We start from the raw sequence: 21400 nt of genomic DNA on the forward strand, positions 1-21400 counted from the left end.
TGTAAATTTAGTTTTTAAGTCTTAATCAAGCCTCCAATAAAGCGGGCGTATTTCGTTTTATTTAGTGTCCCTCCAACAGAGAGGACACCAACTTAAATATCTGGCAAACAAAATTACATATGGTACACAAAAAGTTTTGCCTGTGGAGAGGCGTCGCTAGTTAGTCTTTCAGTGTTGTAAAGGGTAAAATTCTCTCGACTACTGCTAAAAGGCGTTTACACTGTTCAACTTTCACAGGCGCTTAGTTGAATCAAAAGTTTACATCATTTAACTGAAAGTTGAACAGTGTAAACGCCTTTTATATACAATGATTGTGTACTATTAGGAAATAATAATATTCCGAACGGAATTTTTTGAAAATTTCGTCACTGCTATAAAACTTGAAAAGGAGGACAGAAAGGACACAATTATTGGGGAGAGCGAATCACGTTTGAGGAGGAAAATCCTCCTCAAAAGAGGACGGTTGGTCAGCTTACCATAGGCCACCAAAGTTAGGGGGCCTTGGCGGAATGAACCTCCACTCTATACCTTCGTTCCTGCAAAACTGTTCAACGTAATATATGATCTGCGCCGACAAAGTTGATGGCGTTGTCAGCGACGATGGCTCGACACTTCCCTCGGCAAACTATGAACCGCTTAAGAGCTGCAATGAGCGCTGCCTTGGATAAGTCGTTCACCAGTTTGTAATGCACCGCCTTGGTGGTGAAGCATATGAACACGGCTATGTATGTTTTTATCGGAGTTCGCCCTCTGATTTGTTGGGTGACTACAAAGAGTCCACAATAATCGACTCATGTCGTCTCAAATGGATAGGATGCAGTGATGCGCGATGCAGGATAGAGCTGCAAAAGTACCGATATTCGCTGTGCTCGATATTTTCGATATTTAAGAAACAAAAACTCGATGTATCGATATATATCGTTAACTTTTAACTCTTCCTGAAAAAAACTACTCATTCGAAAAATGCATAAAACCATTACCAACAGAAAATGGTATTATATATATGAGGTACATATGCCGTTTTAAGTACAAAACCGCGTATCGTCATTCTGCAAAACCGCGTAACTGACATTTGCTGCCATAAATTGGATTTGCACACACAAGCTCTTGGCTCAATCCTCATCCATTTGACCTGAAATGTACTTGCCACAAAAGCGATTGCTTTTTCTTTCTGGAAAATTATTTATTAAACCTCGCATACGTTTTGCTTTATCCTGATACGCGGTTTTGTACTTTAAACGACGATATGTATGTATGACACACTCAAAATCATACAGCGATATTATTACAGTATTGACAATGCTTATTCATTCTATAATTTTTTTTTCACTTTTTTATAAAAGTATAGCTCAAACTCTAACAAAAGCCATATAAACCTAATTTCAAAATTTTTGCAAAAATTAGAAAATTGCGAACATTTTAATAAGAATTTCTATGCAGACTTGTAGTTTATTAAATCAGACGCTGATACCGTTTGGCTGTGAAATAAGTGATGAGAAAATGGCCTTGCCATACTCGATATCGAAAAAAATATCGATGCCGGCAAAAAAACAATTACTCGATATATCGATACTGACATCGATATATTTGCAGCACTAATGCAGGAAGGGACCCCATAATCTGTTCGGCTACAGGTTATGCAATTGTGAATTACTTGCCTGATTACTGTCCGACCACCAATGATCAGAAATTGGTCGCGAAGTATATTTTGAAGAGCCTGTGCACCTGTATGAAGATGCCTTCGATGATGATGAGCGATGAGTACGTGAGCGAACAGATGTGAGTGTGGGAGAACGATCGGGTGTTTGGCATCGAAGCTGAGTGTTGAGTTTGTCACTCGTCCGCCAACACGTACTATGTCATTGTGCAAAAACGGCGTCAGCGATGATAATTTTGATGCTTTGTTAATGGATCTATTGGCTTTGAGATTTTCATACTCGCTGCGAAAGTGGTTTTGCTGAACATGTCGGCAAATCATAAGCAGTGCGGTGGTGATTTCCTTGGCGGTGATAGAAGATGCTCGGTTTTTCGTGCTGAACCACCTCACATACGTAAATATGCGAAGCAGCTTGTTGTAGTTGTTGACATATTTATGCTCCGCAACGATGTCGTGTTGTTGTTCTGTCAGCAATACTACTCGCTGTTTACGTTATTCTGACATATTTAGATGAATGTCGTAGGATGAATTGGGCCAGCTCTCGAGTGGCGTCTTTGAAAACGAGCGGCCCTGGAACCACTGTTGGTTATTCCTGATCTCTCCCACAGTTGCACCCCGAGAAACAAGGTCGGCTGGATTGAGCGTTGCGAGCCTAGTGTCTGCGGATCTTCCTTGAATGGCAAACGTACTATGAATTTATTGGTGACAGGACATGTTGGGGTTATGGCTTCGAAAAGCTTCTCGCAGGCCTTTTTTCCGCTGATAAAAATTTTGATGAGTCGTTACGGCTTTCGAGAGTCCACAATTTTTCGAGCAGACGGTAACGACGAGGCTGTATGCAACGATGATGGTGACGAAGACGATAATGGCGGGGCTATTCCAGACAATCCATTCGAATTTAGTTTTTTTAGTACAGAAGAGGTATTGGGAAGCTTGATCTGGCCCACAAGCAATAGGTCGAAGAACAAACCTGCATCTATGAGGCAATCAATGGCACCTGGTTTATGAAAGGTGCTATCAGCTAGTGTAATATTGCTAGGAAATTTCTATGAGTCGATGTTTATGCGATTGGCTAGCTGATGTGACGTTATTGATAGCAGAATCATAGCTTCTATGCTCGTAGCAAAGGCGTTATAAAGTGACTTAAGCTCGACAGAACACATCTGTTTTTGTTGTAGCTGTGCCGATGCCTATTACCTCGATACTACGTTTGAAACGAGGTAGGCGAAGATACCCCGCAATGTGTTCTGTTACGAAGTCTAGCTGTGACCCCGAGTCTAACAACACGAGCGATGATTGAGGAGCCCGAGGAATGGCCTAGCCGAACGAGGGCGGTGGCGATAATGACTTCGCCTGTGCATTTGACGGCTTGAAGCCCTTTTGTTTGCTGTCTGCATTTTTGTTGTTTTCTGACTTTTGATCGCCATATGTCCTATGCAGTAAAGTATGGTGACTCACCTTGCTGTGCGGGCATCTACGACGATATGGACATGTACTAGAGCAATGATTCCTGTCAAGGCAGTTAAGACATAAATGCAGCCGTTTTGCTCGAGATGGATTGCAGTTGAATGGGCAGTGATATGGGCTGGCATCGCATAGTAAACATTTTGTTGTAGCTTCTGTGGTGGCAAAGGCGTAGTGGTAGTGGTTTTTTAGTAGTGGATGGAGTCTTGACAGAGTGAGTTGCCTCCAGCATGTTAAAAGTCTGGCAACGGCTTTCTAAGAATGGGGCGAGATCAGTCCATGTTGGGATCCGCAGTTGTGAGGACTGAGAAGAATTCAATTTGGATGAATTCTTCCCACCGTGTAAGCGTGGATGCATCTAGCTTTTTCGACACTATGTACAACAAAATTCCATCACCTATTTGCTGGGTTGTGGCCAGTGACTGTATTGCACGATGATTTACGTTAACGATGTCGATGAAATTACGAAGAGCTGGTACTGTCGCTGAAGATAGGGGTGGGAAGTGCGTTGTAGTGGCGCTCCACTAAGGCCAATTCGCCTTCCAGCTGGCACAGTGACTGAGGGCCGTCGATGCGAATGTGCCAAGATTGCAAACGTGCCAGCAAATTTGCACGCTGCTTAATATTAACACGTACATTGCGAACTACTGCTTCAGCAACGGCGCTACTGGTAACCGATAAACCGGCTTCGGATGAGTTGTCCGAAGAGGTCATGTGGAGATTACGTACCGTGTCCCGATGAAAATAAAAATTATGATGGTGGATCAGAGCTTTATCCGGCTCAAAGGACCTTTTCTAGAAATTTAAATGTCCAAACCAGGGTTCGGAAATTCTCATTTATGATTACTCGTTTTCATTCATTTATGAGATTTATCGCGATCGATAATATTCCAAATCAATTTTTGCATTCTTTTATCGCGAGTGAAAAATGCAAACAAATGTATCACCTCTCACATTCGGAATGCGATCGACAAAAAAAAAAAAAACCCCCGCTGCTTTTCATACGCGATCGAAAAATGCAAAAAAAAATCCTCTCACTCGAATATGAGAAGTCCGAGCATTGATGTCGGCCTCTCATAAATGAGAAAAACGATGCAAATAATCCATTCGCGATCACTCACAACAGCTTATCGCGATGAACTTATCGCGAAAATATTTCAACGACCTTGTATGGGAGATATTTTTCGCGTTTGTTTTGGTTATGCATTTTGTTATGCATACAGCATACATACATATGTACATATGTATATGTAAGTAATGCAAGCAAATGCTTTTCGGTTGGAAGGAATGTAGGAATATGCACAAATATATGAATTATGGTGAACATATATGTATGTATGTACTATAAATTACATACATGCATACGTGTAGTTAAAGCAAGAATGATAGAATACAAGATTGCGCCAATAAGAGAGCATTTTTAAGCGTAATTTTTGCGTGACGTCATCTTGGTGCAATCGGGAGAGAGAAATGCCAAAATGCATATAAAAATATGTAAACAATGCAGAAAAATGTGTTAATTTTAATATTGCACGGCCCAATTTTGCAGGAATCAATAAATATACAAAGACTGATTAATTGGGAACACGTAGCAATAATTTTTGACATGTAGCCATTTAGGTAAGTACGATTTTTAGCACATGAAAAAATGTATGTATTAACAGTGTTTGCAATTTCAGGTAGACCAAAAGGAAGGTGTGCAGCAAAGTGAATTTTTGGACTCGCCATTGTAAAAGGCCATGCAGAGTGCATATTTATATTTGTGGACGGTAGCCAACCACCATAAACTCCACAGCTGTTGACTCCACAGCTTTTATTTGATGACTTTTGTACCATTTCCGAGTGGATGCATGAGTGTGGCTTCTTTGGCAACGAATATTCTATGTAAGTAAAACATAATTCAAGCTGAACTTTTAAATGTATAATAATTTGAGCACTGTTTTGTATTAAGTACGTAACAGCGCGGTAAGATGCCGCTTGAATTAGCGCCTGGCGACCTTATCCACTGGTGCATTACCTCATACCAGCACTAAAAAGAATTAGGTACTAACAAAAATATACATACATATATATGTACTCATGTATTAGCTTTAATCTTGTTCTAACTACAATTTCCTCTGTTTTAATAGAAATATGTAAACCCAATACTTGCCTCAAGCATCTTTGTTTATAATAAAAAAAAATCATTTCGAACTGTGTATTATTTTCAATATCTTCACTAGTAAAGTGCTTCATGCACACATAGCTCGATTTGGTGTTTAATGCATCTCCTCGCCGGCAGAACTGCTTCCACTTTTTCGCCAGATTTGCGTCCGTAGGAAACGAAAAAACAAAAATTATATCGCACACTTTCCTTTTGTTTTCACTATTACACTTTGCCACGGCACACTTAATTTTGCCTTGTAGTGTCTCAATAATTGTTTAAAACCACGCAGAAATATTAGCGCACAAACATAGTTGCCAACTTGGTGCTTTAAGCACTAGATTTAGTGATTTATGAAAATTAAAACGCCAAAAAAAATTATTTAGTGCCTAGTGCCGTTTTTAGTGCTTTTTTTCTGAACTAAAATTACTCGGATGTAGATAAAACCTGAAATAGTTTTTAAATATTTAAAGCGGCAGCACTGAATTTACAAAAATCTGCAAATTTAAATGCACTTAAATGCCACCATGATTGATTGAACTTGCAAAGTCACCTTGTTCAATTCTTGTGCCGCCGTTTGCTAATTTTCGAGCGAAGTGAAAACACACTAAAAGTGAAGTGATTCGGAGTGACTTGGGAGGAAAAGTGAAGTGATCATCGAAGTGACGACTTTCATGCACAATTAGGAGTGTGGGGTTTTTCGATTAGGTTATTTATCACCTGATTGGTTAATCGATTATATTTTTATCACAATAAAAGTTATCGTAAACCTTTTTTAACTTATAATTTATTGTGTTCCTGTGCAAATTTAGTGCTGGAATATCTTTAAAATCAAAATGTCTCAAACGTTGAGGAAAGAAAATCACAAATTATAGTACACTGATGATATTAACACTAAAATATAATTAATCGATTATCGGTTCACAGCAACAAACTCATCCCCAGATACGCAGCAACAACGTCACCACCAGATTCACTTTAATGTTTCCTTTTTGCTGTAAAATTTAAGATGTATGAAAACTAAAATGTAATTATTATTTTCCTTAAATATTTACTAAATAATTATGGAACTTTATCCACTCATTCATTTATGTTCGTTTTGCAACTATTTATGTGAAAATGAAAATCAAAATGACTTCTTCCAACTAACCGATGCCAGATCGAAGATTTATTAGGCTTCTTTTGAGTAGCTTTTTGCGAAAGGTTTCTTTGCCATACTTACTATTTAAAAAGAATTTTAGCAAAATATTGTTGATTTTGGTTAAATAAATCATATATTTCAAAGAAATTTTTATTCATTTTGAAGATAAATCTAATTTGTGGAAAGTGAAGTAAAACGAAGTAAAATGAAGTGACGAAGTGAAGGCTTCTAAAGTGAAGTGAAAAACTTCAACGACTTCCCTGCAAAAATCGTTGGACCATGTAGTCTATTTGTGGTGTATTGGAGTACTTACAAAAGTGTTCCTCTGGCATGCAGTAGCGGTACAACTCGTGTCTGCACCAGCTTATTGATACCCGATCACTGCTCGTGTTTTCACTAAATGTGATTGAAGTTTAGCATTTGAAAGCACATTTGCATGCCTGGCCGTAGCTAAACGCGTAGAGATGCTCGCTGTTAGTTGTTAGCTTAGCTCCCAGAATGTTGGGGTTCGAATGCCGTCAGAGGCAACATGTAATTTTAAAATTTTTGTTTTTGGTATTTATCAATTTCGAAAAAGCATCTGCGAAGATAAGAACAAAAGCGCGTACAAACGAAAAAATATAACAGCAATACGATTGTTAATATGTTGGAGTAGTTTTGTGCTACTCTGATGTAATGCAGGGATGGAGTATATGATCCTGCCCTAGGACATCGCAATGTTAATTGGACCATATTTTTTATATGAATTGTGGTTAATTTTGGAGTACTCCTTGGTCCTTAGGGAGTACTCTTTATACGCATGCATGGAGTAGTCGCAATTTTTGCAGGGTTAAAGCAGTTTTCTAAGTTCATCAGAAGATGTATACTTTTGAAAGATTATAAATAAGTATGACAGCGACTTTTGGAAGAGGAGTTAACATTTGATGCTATTTTTTCAGAATATAAAAAGATTTTGCACTGTGTTGTTAGTGGACATGAAACTACTTTAAATACTTAATCCCCCAAAAACTAAAAATCGAAAAAATTTTACATAGCGCACTTTGCCAGTGGACTACTCAAATAATGAAAACATAAATTTTTTTTTGCTCATTTCTACTTAGGGCATGATTTTCGTTGGTTGGGATTCGATTTTTCTTTCTTGAGATATATCAGTTTTAATGTGCAGTACTTCGGTATTACGTCGTAAGCATGAGTCATTATAGCATGTGGCTTTTCAATCGTTATGAGCGAAAAAGTTTTGTTTATTGATTTATGTATATATTATTGTAAATATTATTAATTTTTTGTTTTTGTTAAATACATACCAACTGTTATGAAAAAAGCATCCATTGATTCAAACCATTTGGTGCTTTTAGTGTGGTAAAACGCTTTTTTCCAAGTTTTTGGTGCTTTTTGAAACTCAAAAGTTGGCAACGCTGCGCACAAATATTAAAATTGTTATTTGGTTCTTTCATATGCTCACAATCAACAATTGCACCAAGATGACGTCACGCACACAGCTCATTCTGTCAAAATCACAAAGAGCGGATTAGCGGTACCGCGATTGGCGCAATCTCTATTTCTCTCAATCGTGTAGTTAAAGTATATTCCAAGCGTAGACTTTTCAGTATAAAGGTGTATCTGCATGTTAATTTATTATAATGATTGCGTTTATTTATTATATCTGATGAATGGAACTTAGTGGGGATAAGATTGACTAATGAGAAAAGTGGGCGTCTGGTGAAGACGGAGAGTAAAGAAAAGCAGAAAAAACAATACATATGAATTTTTTATTTCTTTTAGATGTTTCGATTCGCCATTATAAGGATATTAATAAGAAACCAAAAATATACACACGTAAATATAATAAGAACATGTATGAATGCATGTATCAGGGTTGTTGCGAATATTATTCCAAAATAAAACTCCTTTCCGGATAATAAACAAACAGCCTGTCCAAAATAAACAAATTTGGTATCATATGAAAGATGACTGAAATAGCTTTTAAACAGAAATAACGAACGACCTCTATTTATATTTTTTTATAATTTAATACTAAAGAATTGCATATACCCGACACAAGGTTTGTTTTATGGTAATTAATTAACATTTTTTGTGGAAATATTTTTCAATATGTGGTTTTGCTCTTTAGACATTTCAGTTTTAAAGCTATTTAAGACCTCTTTCATTTGATACAAAACTTGTTTAATTTGGATAAGCGGTTTGTTTATTATCCGGAAAAGACTTTTATTTCGGAATAATATTCGCAACAACCCTGGTATGTATTACTTAGAAGAAAACTCAATAAAACGAAGGTCTGTATTTCATATCCATGTACACATACATACATATGTGTGCATTAGCGCACACAAGGGGTGGGTTTTGGGGTTCAAACCCCCCTAAACCAAATAACCTCAAATACAATCTGTATCTTAAAGCTAAGAATCCAGCTCTCAAGGAAATTATAAGAAATATTTATTATAATTTCTGTTGCTTGCAAAAGCGCTTTGCTTTTGCTGTAAATTTTCATGAGGGAATAAATATACGAGCATTTTTTTTTTCTTGAGAGCTGCAAACTGATTTAAGAAATTTTGGTAGAAGAAAATTTCTTTTCCATTTCTCGTCCGTCGTTTTATATGAATTTTTCGTTTTTCTTGAGAGTTCAGTTAATTTTTTCGGTATTTGAAATATTAAAAAAATTTAGCAATCGTGAAAAATCACCATCTCTATCGAAAACCAGAAATCGAAAAAATTAACATAGAAGTGCAAAAATTCATGGAATCAATAAATTTATTTTTACTAACTCTTTTTAAAATTTTGTATTAGGTACTTTTGAAAGTTGAGCGCATCTTGAGTTTATAGAACTTTTTATTAAGCAAGTAGTTTTTAAGGAAAGAACACAACCGACTTCAATTCTCATATTCAAATTTAGGGGTACCGTTAATTTCTTCATGATCCAATCATCGGATCTCTAAAACAAATTACGGGACGAACCTTGAGGTACTATCTTTCTAATAAAAAAGGATTATTGAAAACGGTTCACGTGGTCCAAAGTTATGTATTCCGGCGAGATGATAACCTCCCTTTTTTTGAAGTCGGTTAAAAGCATTTGAGTTCTGTTAATCTGTAAATAAAGTGCAGTTTATGAATTTTAAAACGTTTATTTATTTATTACATATTGTCCATAAAACTTGCATAAATGTATTTTAAAGAGGGTATTATCTGAAGCAACTTTTCAGTATTTTCCGGTGATATATCTTCAGAAATATAAAACCCCCCCTAAAATATATTCCTGGGTGCGCCCCTGTATGTATGTATATATGTGTGTATCTATATGCATGTACTTATATAAGTGCATAGTTATTTACTGAACGCTAGCGCAGAATGAGCAAAAATTTTACAGCAATAATCAAATATTAGCTAAGCGTTGGTTTTACTACGACCTTGGAAAGACGAAAAAATTTACTTGTGAGCCTTTTAGCCTGACGTATGTATGTATGTATACAATATTGCAGCAGCTTTCTACCTACCTTCTGTAGTAGTAGGTAGTGAATTTTTCTTCAAACTGCATTTCGCTATGTGCGGAGTTGTGTTGTTTAGTTTGGATTTCCCTGAATACCAGATTTCGTAAATACGTACGTTTTTCATATAATTTTATTTTGTAAGAGTTTTGGGTTGCATCTACATAAATGAGATAAACAATGCGGGTTCTCCATTCGCGTTCACTCACAACAGCTAATCCTGAAAACTGTTTAGGGCGTTGTATGGAAGATGTTTTTTCGCTTTTCTATACATGTACATATGCATTGTCGTCAGTAGTAGAAGTAATAGAAACCCTGCAAAAAAATATGCGACTAATCTCTAAAGAGAGTATTCCGAGATTAGTCTCAATCGGGTACAATTGGGCATTAATTAGTCCCAACTAGTCTCATAGGGGTACTAATGGAGCTCAATTAGTCTCGACTCATCCCTTATGGGTATAATTGGAGATCAATTAGTCCCCAACTCATCTCTAACGGGTAGTATTAACGATTTAATGATATGTACGTACTTAATCAATGAAATTTCATGTGCGGCGTTGGCACACAGAGAGAGTATTCGCCTAACAAAACAGAGCACTCCGGTTCGAATCCCAGCTGGCTCAAATTTTTATTTTTATTTTTTAAAAGTGACTAGACGCTTTTTATACCCGTTTGGATATAAAGGTGTACAACTAGTCTCTTCATACGACATACTCGAACAAAAGCGATCAGCTCTTTCCATATAAAGAGATCAAAAGTGGTATTAGTTGCATGCTCTTTTGCGATTGCTCCCGGAGTCATCCCGGATTAGTCCCATTTTTTGCAGGGAAAGTGTTCTCATCCTGCAGGGAAACCGCGGACTAGTGAATCAAATTTCTAGTTCTGTGCTAGGTCTTTATCGCGAAAAACCAATTAGTCCGCTAGTAACTAGATCCTCACGAGTCCAAAATCGGCGAAAAATGGTACTTAAAAAAAAATTTTTTTTTCAGTTTTTTCACTAGAAATCTATGTATATCTAAAGTGCCGAATTCAGAAATTTTTGCTCATTCTCCGCTACTGTTCAGTAAATAGCTATGCACTTATATAAGTACATGCATATTAAAGGACTGTATCGGAATTCAGTTTGCTTCACTGTGAAGTTTTTTTCAAATGTGTAAACTACTCATACTCTAACAAAGAGGGCATGGAAGGAAGAGAAGTGAAGATGTTGAGCGCTGTATACATAAAAAAAAGTACTCTAACAAATTATGTTCCGAAATCAGCAGTACCATGCTGTTGTACTTCCACAAAAAATATGTTCCTTCACAAGTATTTTTTGAGTATTTTTAGAAGTTTTCGTTTAATGCTACATAATGTTAATGTTGGAGCTGACACTTATGTTAAATAGCAAACATGGAGAAACAATGTAGGGCGCTCCGAATATTTTGCCAACAGCATATTTTTATAAAGAAAGTGGACTCACTCATTTTATACAGAGAACCAATTTTTATTTGTACAATACGATACCTTCATTTCCCAGTACCAGGCGCACATACATATGAAGTAGCAAGCTTTCCCTATGCATACATTTGTTTGTAGAAGATTTTAATTCGTTTGCAGAAGCCTTTGGCAATTCACAAAGTAGAATTTTGGAAATTTAAAAATTTATACAAACAATTTTCTGCTTAGAAATAGAAAACTTGTTACTTCACATGTATGAGCGCCTGTTATTGGGAAATGAAAGTATCAATTCGACAATAAAAACTGGTCATAAAGACGGTCGGGGGAAAATGGACACACATTTTTTGTTATATAAAAAATTTATATAATATGTATGTACATAAATCATGTATATGAAAGATTCGAACTTTTTTGCAAGCATTGAAGCGTCCGGCGAGAAATGCAAAACAATATTTTAAGCATATATTGGAATAAAAAGAAAATGTATGTCTTTTCTTAACATTATGTTTAATGCTAACATTTTAAAAGTTAAACTTCATAAGTATTCCTATACTTCATATGAAGTTTTCAAATATTACTGAATGCAATCAACATACTAAATTACTCTGGAAAAGCGGAACAGTGTTTTATGCAGCAGAGCGCTGTTGAGTAACATTGCTTAGTTCCTCAAATTTATGATGGTCTCTTTGTTTGTTTCTATCTTTTTAAGTACTCTAAAATATATGTTCCATTTACTCATGTACACATGTGAAGAGTATTTCTGCTGGTATATTTGCAATGCTTTAATGCATACAGATACACACGTATATAAATATGTACATATGTATGTGTGTGTGCATGGATATGAAATGCAGACCTTCCCCTGCAAAAAATGGGACTAATCCGGGCTGACTCCGGGAGCAATCGCAATGGAGCATGCGACTAATACCACTTTTGATCTCTTTATATGGAATGAACTGTTTTGTTCGAGCATGCCCTATGAAGAGACTAATTGTTCACCTTTATACCCGAACGGGTATAAAAAGCAACTACTAGTCACTTATAAAAAATAAAAATTTGCGCCAGCTGAGATCCGAACCGGGGTGCTCAGTTCTGTTAGGACTCTCTCTGTGTGCCAATGCCGCACATGAAATTTCTTTGACTAAGTGCGTACATATCATTAAATCGTTAATAGTACCCGTTAGAGATGAGTTGGGGACTAATTGATCTCCAATTATATCCATAAGGGATGAGTCGAGACTAATTGACCTCCATTAGTACCCGTATGAGACTAGTTGGGACTAACTAATGCCCAATTGTACCCGATTGAGAGTAATCTCGAAATACTCTCTTTAGAGATTAGTCGCACAATTTTTTGCAGGGTCGTTTTATTGAGTTTTCTTCTAAGTAATACATACCAGGGTTGTTGCGAATATTCGCATTCGCAACCGCGGAGCTTCCGCATTCATTTTAATATTCAAATTCGCAATAATCAATTCGGATCTTTTGCGAATGCGAATATTGAAGGGACCGAAAATAACAGTTTTTTTTTTACCAGTTAAACTTGGCCAAATATTTTTTATTCCCAATTAAAAGTCTTTTCCGGATAATAAACAAACCACTTATGCAAATTAAACAAAATTGGTACTAAATGAAGGAAATGTCTAAACGAGCAAAGCCACCCATTGAAAAATATTTCAATAAAAAATGTTAATTAATTACCATAGATCAAACCATGGGTCTGGTATATGAATTTCTTTAGTATTAAATGATAAAAAAATACCATTACTAGCGTTATTTCTGCTTAAAAGCAGTTGTGCGGAATTTCATAGCACGGTTATTCGCAAAGCGAAATAAATTTTTTTCTCTTCACTCCCTGGCGGCAACAATGATCTGGTTCTATAGCGAATGTCCTAGAAGCTTTACAGTATAGTAGGTGGCAATTTCAAAATGAGTGCGAATCATTGTTCTACAGAAATGCAATATACATATACTTATTTTAGACGAAATACCTTAAAGGTTTGAACGTATAATAATATTGGAAAATCACATCCATTGGGCCAATTGCAACGCAGGAGCGTTCGATATACTCAATGGTGCAACAGGTCGATTTAATCTGACCTTCACGGCCCCTTTTCTTACTTGGCTATTTTTAGTAATAGCTCGACTTCAGCACCACTTGGGAGCACGTTTTTGCAATAGTATTGCATACATATTTAAAACATTAGCCAAATCGTATCATAAATAAAATTTTTAGTAATAACTCAACTGCTAAAGGTCGGTACGTTTGTAGGCCTCACACCCCTTTTCAAATAGCCCAAATTTTCTCCATGAATATGGGCTTGATTTCAACTATATACATATCTCCATACGAAGTTCCAGTACTGTACCATGAATACTTTCAGAGATATGCAGTATAAAAATTCGATTGATATGGGAGGTGTCACGCCCCCTTTCCAAGAGATGCCCTCTTTCTTCATGAGTATTCGATTGATTTCGTATATCTCCATACCAAGTACCAGAACTCTACCATGAACACTTCCAAAATAGGCAGTATGAAAAATTCGGTTTGTATGGAAGATGCCACGCCCCTTTTTCCAATAGTTCCAATTTTTCTCCAAGAGTATGCGATTTATTTCGTACATCTCCATACAAAACTCTAGAGCTCTACCAAAAAATTTCCAGAGATAAGCAGTATGAAAAATTCGGTTTGTATGGGAGATGTCACACCCCTTTTTACAATAGCTAAAATTTTTATCCAAGGGTATGCGATTGATTTTGTATATCTCCATACCAATTTCCAAAACTCTACCATGCACACTTTCAGAGATATGTAGCATGAGAAATTCGGTTTGTATGGGAAGTACCACGCCCCCTTTACATATAGATTTTTTTTCAGCCTAAAACCATCCTTGGGACACGTGCGGCAGGTGGCAGTTTCAAAAAAATCGGTTCAGCCGCTCTCGAGCCTTGCGAAAACTAACAAACGGCTTTCTAAATATAAATTAGTTGAGATATATTCTATATTATAATTATATTTTGACAGTATCCGTTGTTTCTGATTAGCGCAAAAAAATCTTGCCTAGTGACGAATTCGCCCCTTGATATGGTCATTACTTAAAGCTATTTATATTCGAAATTGCATGAAAATTGGAAAACAGGAATCTATAAGCTTATCCAGGCAAAAAGCTACCTACGTACCGAATTTTAAGCAAATCGGACCATAAATACGATTTCTTCGAATAGATCGGTCCCTGGACCACTTCCCGGAAAAAATGGGTCATATATGCTAAAAAGCTACTTACGTACTAAATTTTAAGCAAATCGGATCATCGGTCCACCTACCCGAAAAAAAGTAAAATTTTTTCAGCCTAAAACATGGTGGTTACCGAAAGCTATTTGTATACAAAATTTCATGAAAATCGGACCAGCTGTTCGCGAGATTACCTGTTACAAAAAAGGGACTTCTCTTTATATAATTAGTATAGATATGTGGATGGCATCACGCCCATTTTCCAAAATTCCATAATAATGTTACTTCTTTTCAAAGGATAGTTGTTAGTATAAATTTTGGGTAAAATTAGCGTTATAAAAAGGTGGTCGTAATTTTAGTCAGATTTCAATTACTTTCAACGTTTTGCCTTTATGTGGCAACCACAATAATCATACCGAGTGTGGTACACATTGATAGAGCGGCTACCGAGATACATTGCACATATGTGGTTATAAGTGGGCGGAGTCACGCCCATTTTCCAACCTTTTATTATAAGCCTATTTTTTGCTTAAGAATTATTGCAAAAATTAATTTTGAATAAATTAGGTTCAGTATTTACTGATTTATAGAAGCTTTCGTATTTCTCTAAATTACCGTTATATGGGATATGGGCGTGGTTATTATCCGATTTTCTAAATTTTAAGCCGTTTAGTATGTTTTGTGAAGGCCAACAACTGTGCCAAGTTTGGGAGAAATTGGTGGAGCGGTGGCTACGCCTATTTTCCAAAAATTTATAATATTCTTATTTTTCGCCTAAAAATGATTGTAAATATTAACTTTGAGTGAATAAGCTTCAGTAGTTACTTAAATATCGCAGTTTTCGCATTTCTCAAAACTGCCGTTATATGGGAGGCGGGCGTGGTTATCGTCCGATTTTGCCCGTTCCGTTCCATCCGTCCAACGCTCACAAGAAGTACACATACCAAGTTTCGTTAAGATATCTCAATTTGTACTCGAGTTATCGTGTGCACAGACGGACGGACGGACGAACAGACAGTCACCGCTTAATCGATTTCTCTTTTCATTATGATCATTTATGTATATATTTGTCTATATCTATCTCGATTCGTTTTGCCTGTTACAAACAACCGTTTTTTGAACAAATTTATAATACCCTTGTGCACAAGTGCGTTCGGGTATAAAAATACTTGACATCCGCATTCGCATCCGCATCCGCGGATGTTTGCGTTTAAACACCCGCATCCGCATTCGCATCCGCGGATGTCTAAAATTCCACATTCGCAACATCCTTGATACATACATCCATACATATTCTTATTCCATTTACGTGTGTACATATATTTTTGGTTTCTTATTAATATCCTTATAATGGCGAATCGAAACATCTAAAAGAAATAAAAAATTTATATGTATTCATGCCTATTATGGTATTCGACAGATGGTTGCGGAGGGAGTTTTACTCACTTTTGACAGAATTTGCTATTATCGAAAACGCTCGATAATGCAGTTTCGGGATGAGTCAAAAGAGGTTAATGCAGTTTGCGAATGAAATAAAAAAGTGGCATCATTGTAAACGCATCCGATCCGTGATTCGTACAAATTTCTCTATCTGTCATTCACGCGCCATTGTGCTGCGGATACTAAAAACGATAAGATGGATAGCAATAAAATGTAAGAAAAATCACAATTATTTATCCCTTTAATATTGTAATATTGTAAAAAACACAAACTTATGTGTTTTAGGAAGCGTACAACGACCAGGGAGCAATTTAAATGTTTAGTTTCCAAAATGAAGGAGCATCCGGACATAGCAAAAATTTTTACTAAAAATGCACCTGATTTGGTAGAAAGATTTTGGGAAAGTGTGCGAGAGGAGTTGAATTCGATTGGACCGCCATCAAAAACCATTGCCGAATGGAAAAAGGTTTGCGAAATGTTGAAAAGCTAAAATATATTATTCACTTAATTTGAACCACAGGTTTGGTCGGACTATAAATCGGCGATAAAGAAGAAGCTCGCGCATAACAAAAGAGAGCTACAAGCGACTGGTGGAGGAGAAAATAGGGAAATTCCCTTAACATCTATGGAAGAAGAATTTGCTACCCTTGTGTGTCTTAATGATTGCGTTGGTGGTATTAGAAACTCCAAACAGTTTGGAGTGCCACAGGGGAGAAATGATGATGACGCAGTTCCATCTACATCGAGAAATGTTCCACAGATGAGAGCTTCTGCTACGAGAGATGTACCGCAGGAGAGAATATCTGAGGACACTTCTCCACCTACTCGGAGAGATTAGGATAGTATTGAAGCTCATGAAGACGTAAATATTGAGAATGACCAAAATATTTCTAACCAAAGAAGAAAAAAGAGACCCGAGCAATTCGATTTATTAGAGAAGCAAATAGGGGTTCAAGAAAGACTGTACGAAAAAATGTCTGAGGCTGTTGAGAACCAACAGGAATATTTTCAATACATGAGGGACCATTTAAAAAGACTGAATAGATCAGTAGAGAGGCTAGGCGACCAAAAAAAGAAAAATGAAATTCTTCAGAATACTCTTGAAGAGATTAAAAGACATAACGCTGTGATGGAAAAGGCTGCTATAGAAAAATTAAGATTAAAAAGGGAACTTTTAAATATTGAGTTAAATAACGTCAACAGACACCGTAATTCTTAAAATAAGTGGGACCTGACAATTTTTTTATGAGATTTGTTTTTATTTTGTATTGGATTTTTTTATTTATGACTGTAGTGCCTGAATACTCCCTGAACAGGAAGGCTTTATTATTTAAGTTTTTTTTTTTCTGTTTTTGAAAATACTGTGTATGTTAACCAATGAAGTGATATGATTTTATTTTTATCTACATCCTTAGTGTGTAGACAACTTTGTGCAACACTTTGCCAGGAAGGCTTTTTACTTAAATATTAAGAAATATGTATGAAAATGAATTTTGTGATAATAAATAGTTTTATTTTACAAAAAGCTACGTAACATCTCATTGCGAATTTGAGTTGCTTCATTTGTATATCGTTGAGGTTGTACAGGTTCGCCTACATATTCATCGGGTTCGTAGACTTCCTCCTGGTATTCGTCGGAAATATTATAATGTATTCGAATGTTGTGAAGTGCTGCCGCAACGTTTACAATTTGAACCACTTTCTCAGGAGCATAATGTAGTTGGCGAGCAGAAAGGAGACATCGGCACCAGTTCTTCCAAACGCCTATGGTCCGTTCAACAATAATACGGCCTTTACTATGGCTTTTATTAAATCTGCTTTCTGGACTATCAACGCCTGCACTTCGAAAGGGAGTTATAAGCCAGGGTAACAGTGGATATCCAGATTCACCTATGGAAGATCATTACAGTTAAAATACGCACTTTGATTATTCGTTATTTTTTTGTACCTAGCAGTCTTGTGCTTCTGTCTCCATTTTCATACTGCGCTTGGAAGTAGGTGGAAGTATCACTATTTTCCCAAATAAAAGAATCGTGACTTGCACCTGCATACCTACTGTTCACATACCTTATTCTTTGCTTATGGTCACATATCTGAAAATGCAAAATAAAAGAATATAAATAAATAATAAATTGAAGAAGTTCAAACTCATTTAGTTCTTACTATCATTGCATTAACACTGTAATATCCTTTCCGATTATAATAAAGGTGTGCATTGCCTGCAGCTGGTTTAAGAATTTTAATGTGAGTACCGTCAACACACATGACAATTCCAGGAATTCTAGTTTTTTCGAAAAAATATCTTTTCGCTTCAAGTTTTTCATTGTCTGTCATTGCTAAAGTAATCCATCTGGGACATAAAGTGGCTTCTAAGAAGTTTAGTACATCAGAGAGTACTACAGAGACTGTGGATTGTGCCATGCCAATATTAAAATCTTGGCCAGTACCATTCTGATAGCCCCCTTCAGCTAAAAACCTTAAACAAGCTTCTAATTTAAGCTCTGGTGTTATGGAACATGATCTTCGAACTTGAGGCAATTTCTGCATTAATATTTCTAAAACGTACTTGAATGCTAACTTGTTAAGCCGGAACTGTTTTACAAATCTGTATAAGGAACTCACATGTTAAAATGAAATAAAGACTTCAATAAATTTACTCACACCTCATCCGGCAACTCGAATACATTATCCCTGACTTTCCTTCTAGTCCGTCGCATATCACTCGTGGTGTTTTCATCGAAATCAATAAAAAAAGCCACAGAATCCATTTAATATTTGCAATAAATTTCACCAATGTTAACAAATCCTTCACACATATAAGCACAGCTGATTATGTTGGCAATACAGTTCACAAGAGGCAACGCAGTGCATCCGTCGGTATCAATAATACCGGTTACTTAAAAAAGTGAATCGAGTACGGATCGGAATAGATCCGAGCGGATGGAATCCGTCGGATACCATAATAGGCATGATTGTTTTTTCTGCTTTTCTTTACTCTCAGTCTTCACCAGACGCCCACTTTTCTCATTCGGCAATCTTATCCCTACTAAGTTCCATTCATCAGATATAATAAATAAACGCAATCATTATAATAAAATAACATGCAGATATACCTTTATACAGAAAAGTGTACGCTTGGAATATACTTTAACTACAGGTATGCGTGTATGTTATTTATATGTACATACTAGGTATGTTGCGAATGTGGAATTTTAGACATCCGCGGATGCGAATGCGGATATTTAAAAGATAGCTACTTTTAAGAAATAATTTAGGTAAATAAGAAATGGAAAAGTTAGTACTTTTTAATATTTTATTTTATTTTATTTAGTACTTGAATTCAAAAATTGGAGCATCGTATTTAATAAAGGGTAATTTTGCTGCCTTTTCGGTAACGGCCTATCTAATCTAATCTAATTGAGCGTACATAAAATATGATGAATAAAGCGGAATGTTGTTGTAGCAATAAAGGGTCGTAAATCAAACCTGCGCCACTAAATAACTACTCGCTCGAGGTGACAAACTTGAAAAACTTGAAGCTTGACAAAATTGGAAATTCTTTTCGATTGATGCACCAGTTGAGAGGACTTTTATTCTTTTTTCCTTTTTTATTGTGGTGCAATAATTCCTTTTTGAAAATTGCACCGGCTTGCTTTTCCTCCTGACTTTCATCTTCACAATCTAGCATCATGGCAAGAACGTTGTTTAAACACTGTTGTTTTCCAATTTGGATAACCAATTCATTTGGTTGTTTCAGAATTTGGAGAACCTGTTATGTCATCAGCGTTTTTCGATTTTAGTTTTTTTAATTCATTTGTCATCCTGTCTTCTGTGACTGGTTTGAAAAATGTGCGCTTGTATCGAGGTTCTAAACAGGTGGATATGACAAATACATTATTATTTTCTAGGAATGAAAATTTCGAAGAACTTTCTGTTTTGAAAGTCGAATTAGTTTAAAATCCTGTTATCTTGTTGTTTTTTAACTATTGGAATCACGGACGATGAAGGTCTCAAATCTGCTTAGTTCCCGAGTGACTTCTTGGAAAGGTTCACCCGTAATGAATAGCTTGTAATTAGTGTTTTTATTAGCTGAGCTCGACTTTTCCTAGTTGCAGGCAGTCACAATTATGTACTCACCGCTGTCGATACCATAAGCCATCAAATCCGCTTTGTTGTTCCATTACATGCGCTCAATGTGCTTTGATATTTTGAGGCGAATGTACCAAAATGTTCAACATATCGTGGTTATAGTATGGAAAGGGTGTATTTCTCATTGTCGCGGAAATACAAAAAAGCTACAACTAACTAAATTTTTGTATTGCATAAAACGATGTGGGGACTTATGATTCGATGAAATGCATCATAATCAATCAAAAAGTGAATTTTGGATTTTTAGTTAGTAACGGCTTTTTGTAATTGAGCGACGATGCGAGTTGTTGTTTCCGAGCCGAATAAAAGGAAATACGGAACTTTATCACAATAAGTTTTATGAGAAAAAAAAAAATAATTACACTTATCTAAGAAAAAGTGAAAAAGAACTAACGATGCACGCAGTTTTTGAAACAGACCTTTGAAAATAATATTCGGTAGTTACATAATTCATACCTAATTAAAGGTTATCTGGAAATACCCATTGAAGGATCTTACTTTTTGACTTTAAATTACAAAAGAAGGGGGACATAGGGGAACTGTTTTAGCATGACATCTCCACAGGCAAAAAATGTTGGCTACAATTTGTCATTTTGTTTGGCAGATATACGTTTTATCAGTGCACTTGCACAATATTCGCATTCACAAAAGCTCCGCATTGATTATTGCGAATGTGAAAGCGAATGCGAATGTTAAAATTAATGCGAAAGCTCCGCGGTTGCGAATGTGAATATTCGCAACCCTAAGACATACATACATATATGTTACCACCATAATTCAACATTTGCGTATTCCTACATTCCTTCCAACCGAAAAACATTTGCTTGCATTACTTACATACATACATATGTACATATATATGTATCAGAGAGCAGCTTTGAGTATGATTGAGCCTTTTTGATCACCCTCACTACAAATCGAGCACAAGCGAACGCCACACTCGGCTACTATGTGTTAGATCGAGATGCACACCTGACAGCTGATTTGAGTACGAACGAGTCTGTTCGGTCACCCTCGCTATAAATTGAGCACAAGCAAACACCACACTCGGGCACCTGCAGCTACCCGAAAATTTGTGTAACAATGAAACGGACACCCGAATGCAGGACAACAATAAATTTTACGCTGAAGGTAACTGGCCAAGAATGATAGAATACAAGATTGCGCCAATCGAGCTGAGAGCAACTGGCCGTGACGTCAAAATATACCAGAATGATAGAGCAAGATTGAAGGT

The 21400-nt window shown here is 36.3% G+C and overlaps 3 protein-coding genes across 3 annotated transcripts in view; 2 read left to right on the forward strand and 1 right to left on the reverse strand.

Annotated features, from left to right (window-relative positions):
* Positions 1-21400, forward strand: part of LOC118735196 (peroxidase) — a 583871-nt gene that overhangs the window by 523598 nt on the left and 38873 nt on the right. The gene's annotated exons all lie outside the window — the stretch shown is intronic.
* Positions 15976-16984, forward strand: LOC118749664. The gene is made up of 2 exons (XM_036484466.1): positions 15976-16483; positions 16538-16984. The coding sequence occupies exons 1-2, from the start codon at positions 16292-16294 to the stop codon at positions 16853-16855; spliced, it is 510 nt and encodes a 169-aa protein (XP_036340359.1). The 5' UTR covers positions 15976-16291; the 3' UTR covers positions 16856-16984.
* Positions 17528-18384, reverse strand: LOC118749648 (putative nuclease HARBI1). The gene is made up of 3 exons (XM_036484451.1): positions 18181-18384; positions 17966-18110; positions 17528-17907 (listed from the first exon to the last, which is right to left on the reverse strand). Exons 1-3 carry the CDS (start codon positions 18349-18351, stop codon positions 17534-17536), a joined length of 690 nt encoding a protein of 229 aa, XP_036340344.1. The 5' UTR covers positions 18352-18384; the 3' UTR covers positions 17528-17533.

The sequence above is a fragment of the Rhagoletis pomonella genome, unplaced genomic scaffold (assembly GCF_013731165.1).
Source record: "Rhagoletis pomonella isolate Grant_MI unplaced genomic scaffold, Rhpom_1.0 Rhpom_scaffold_00001, whole genome shotgun sequence".
NCBI classification, from domain to species: Eukaryota; Metazoa; Arthropoda; class Insecta; order Diptera; family Tephritidae; genus Rhagoletis; species Rhagoletis pomonella.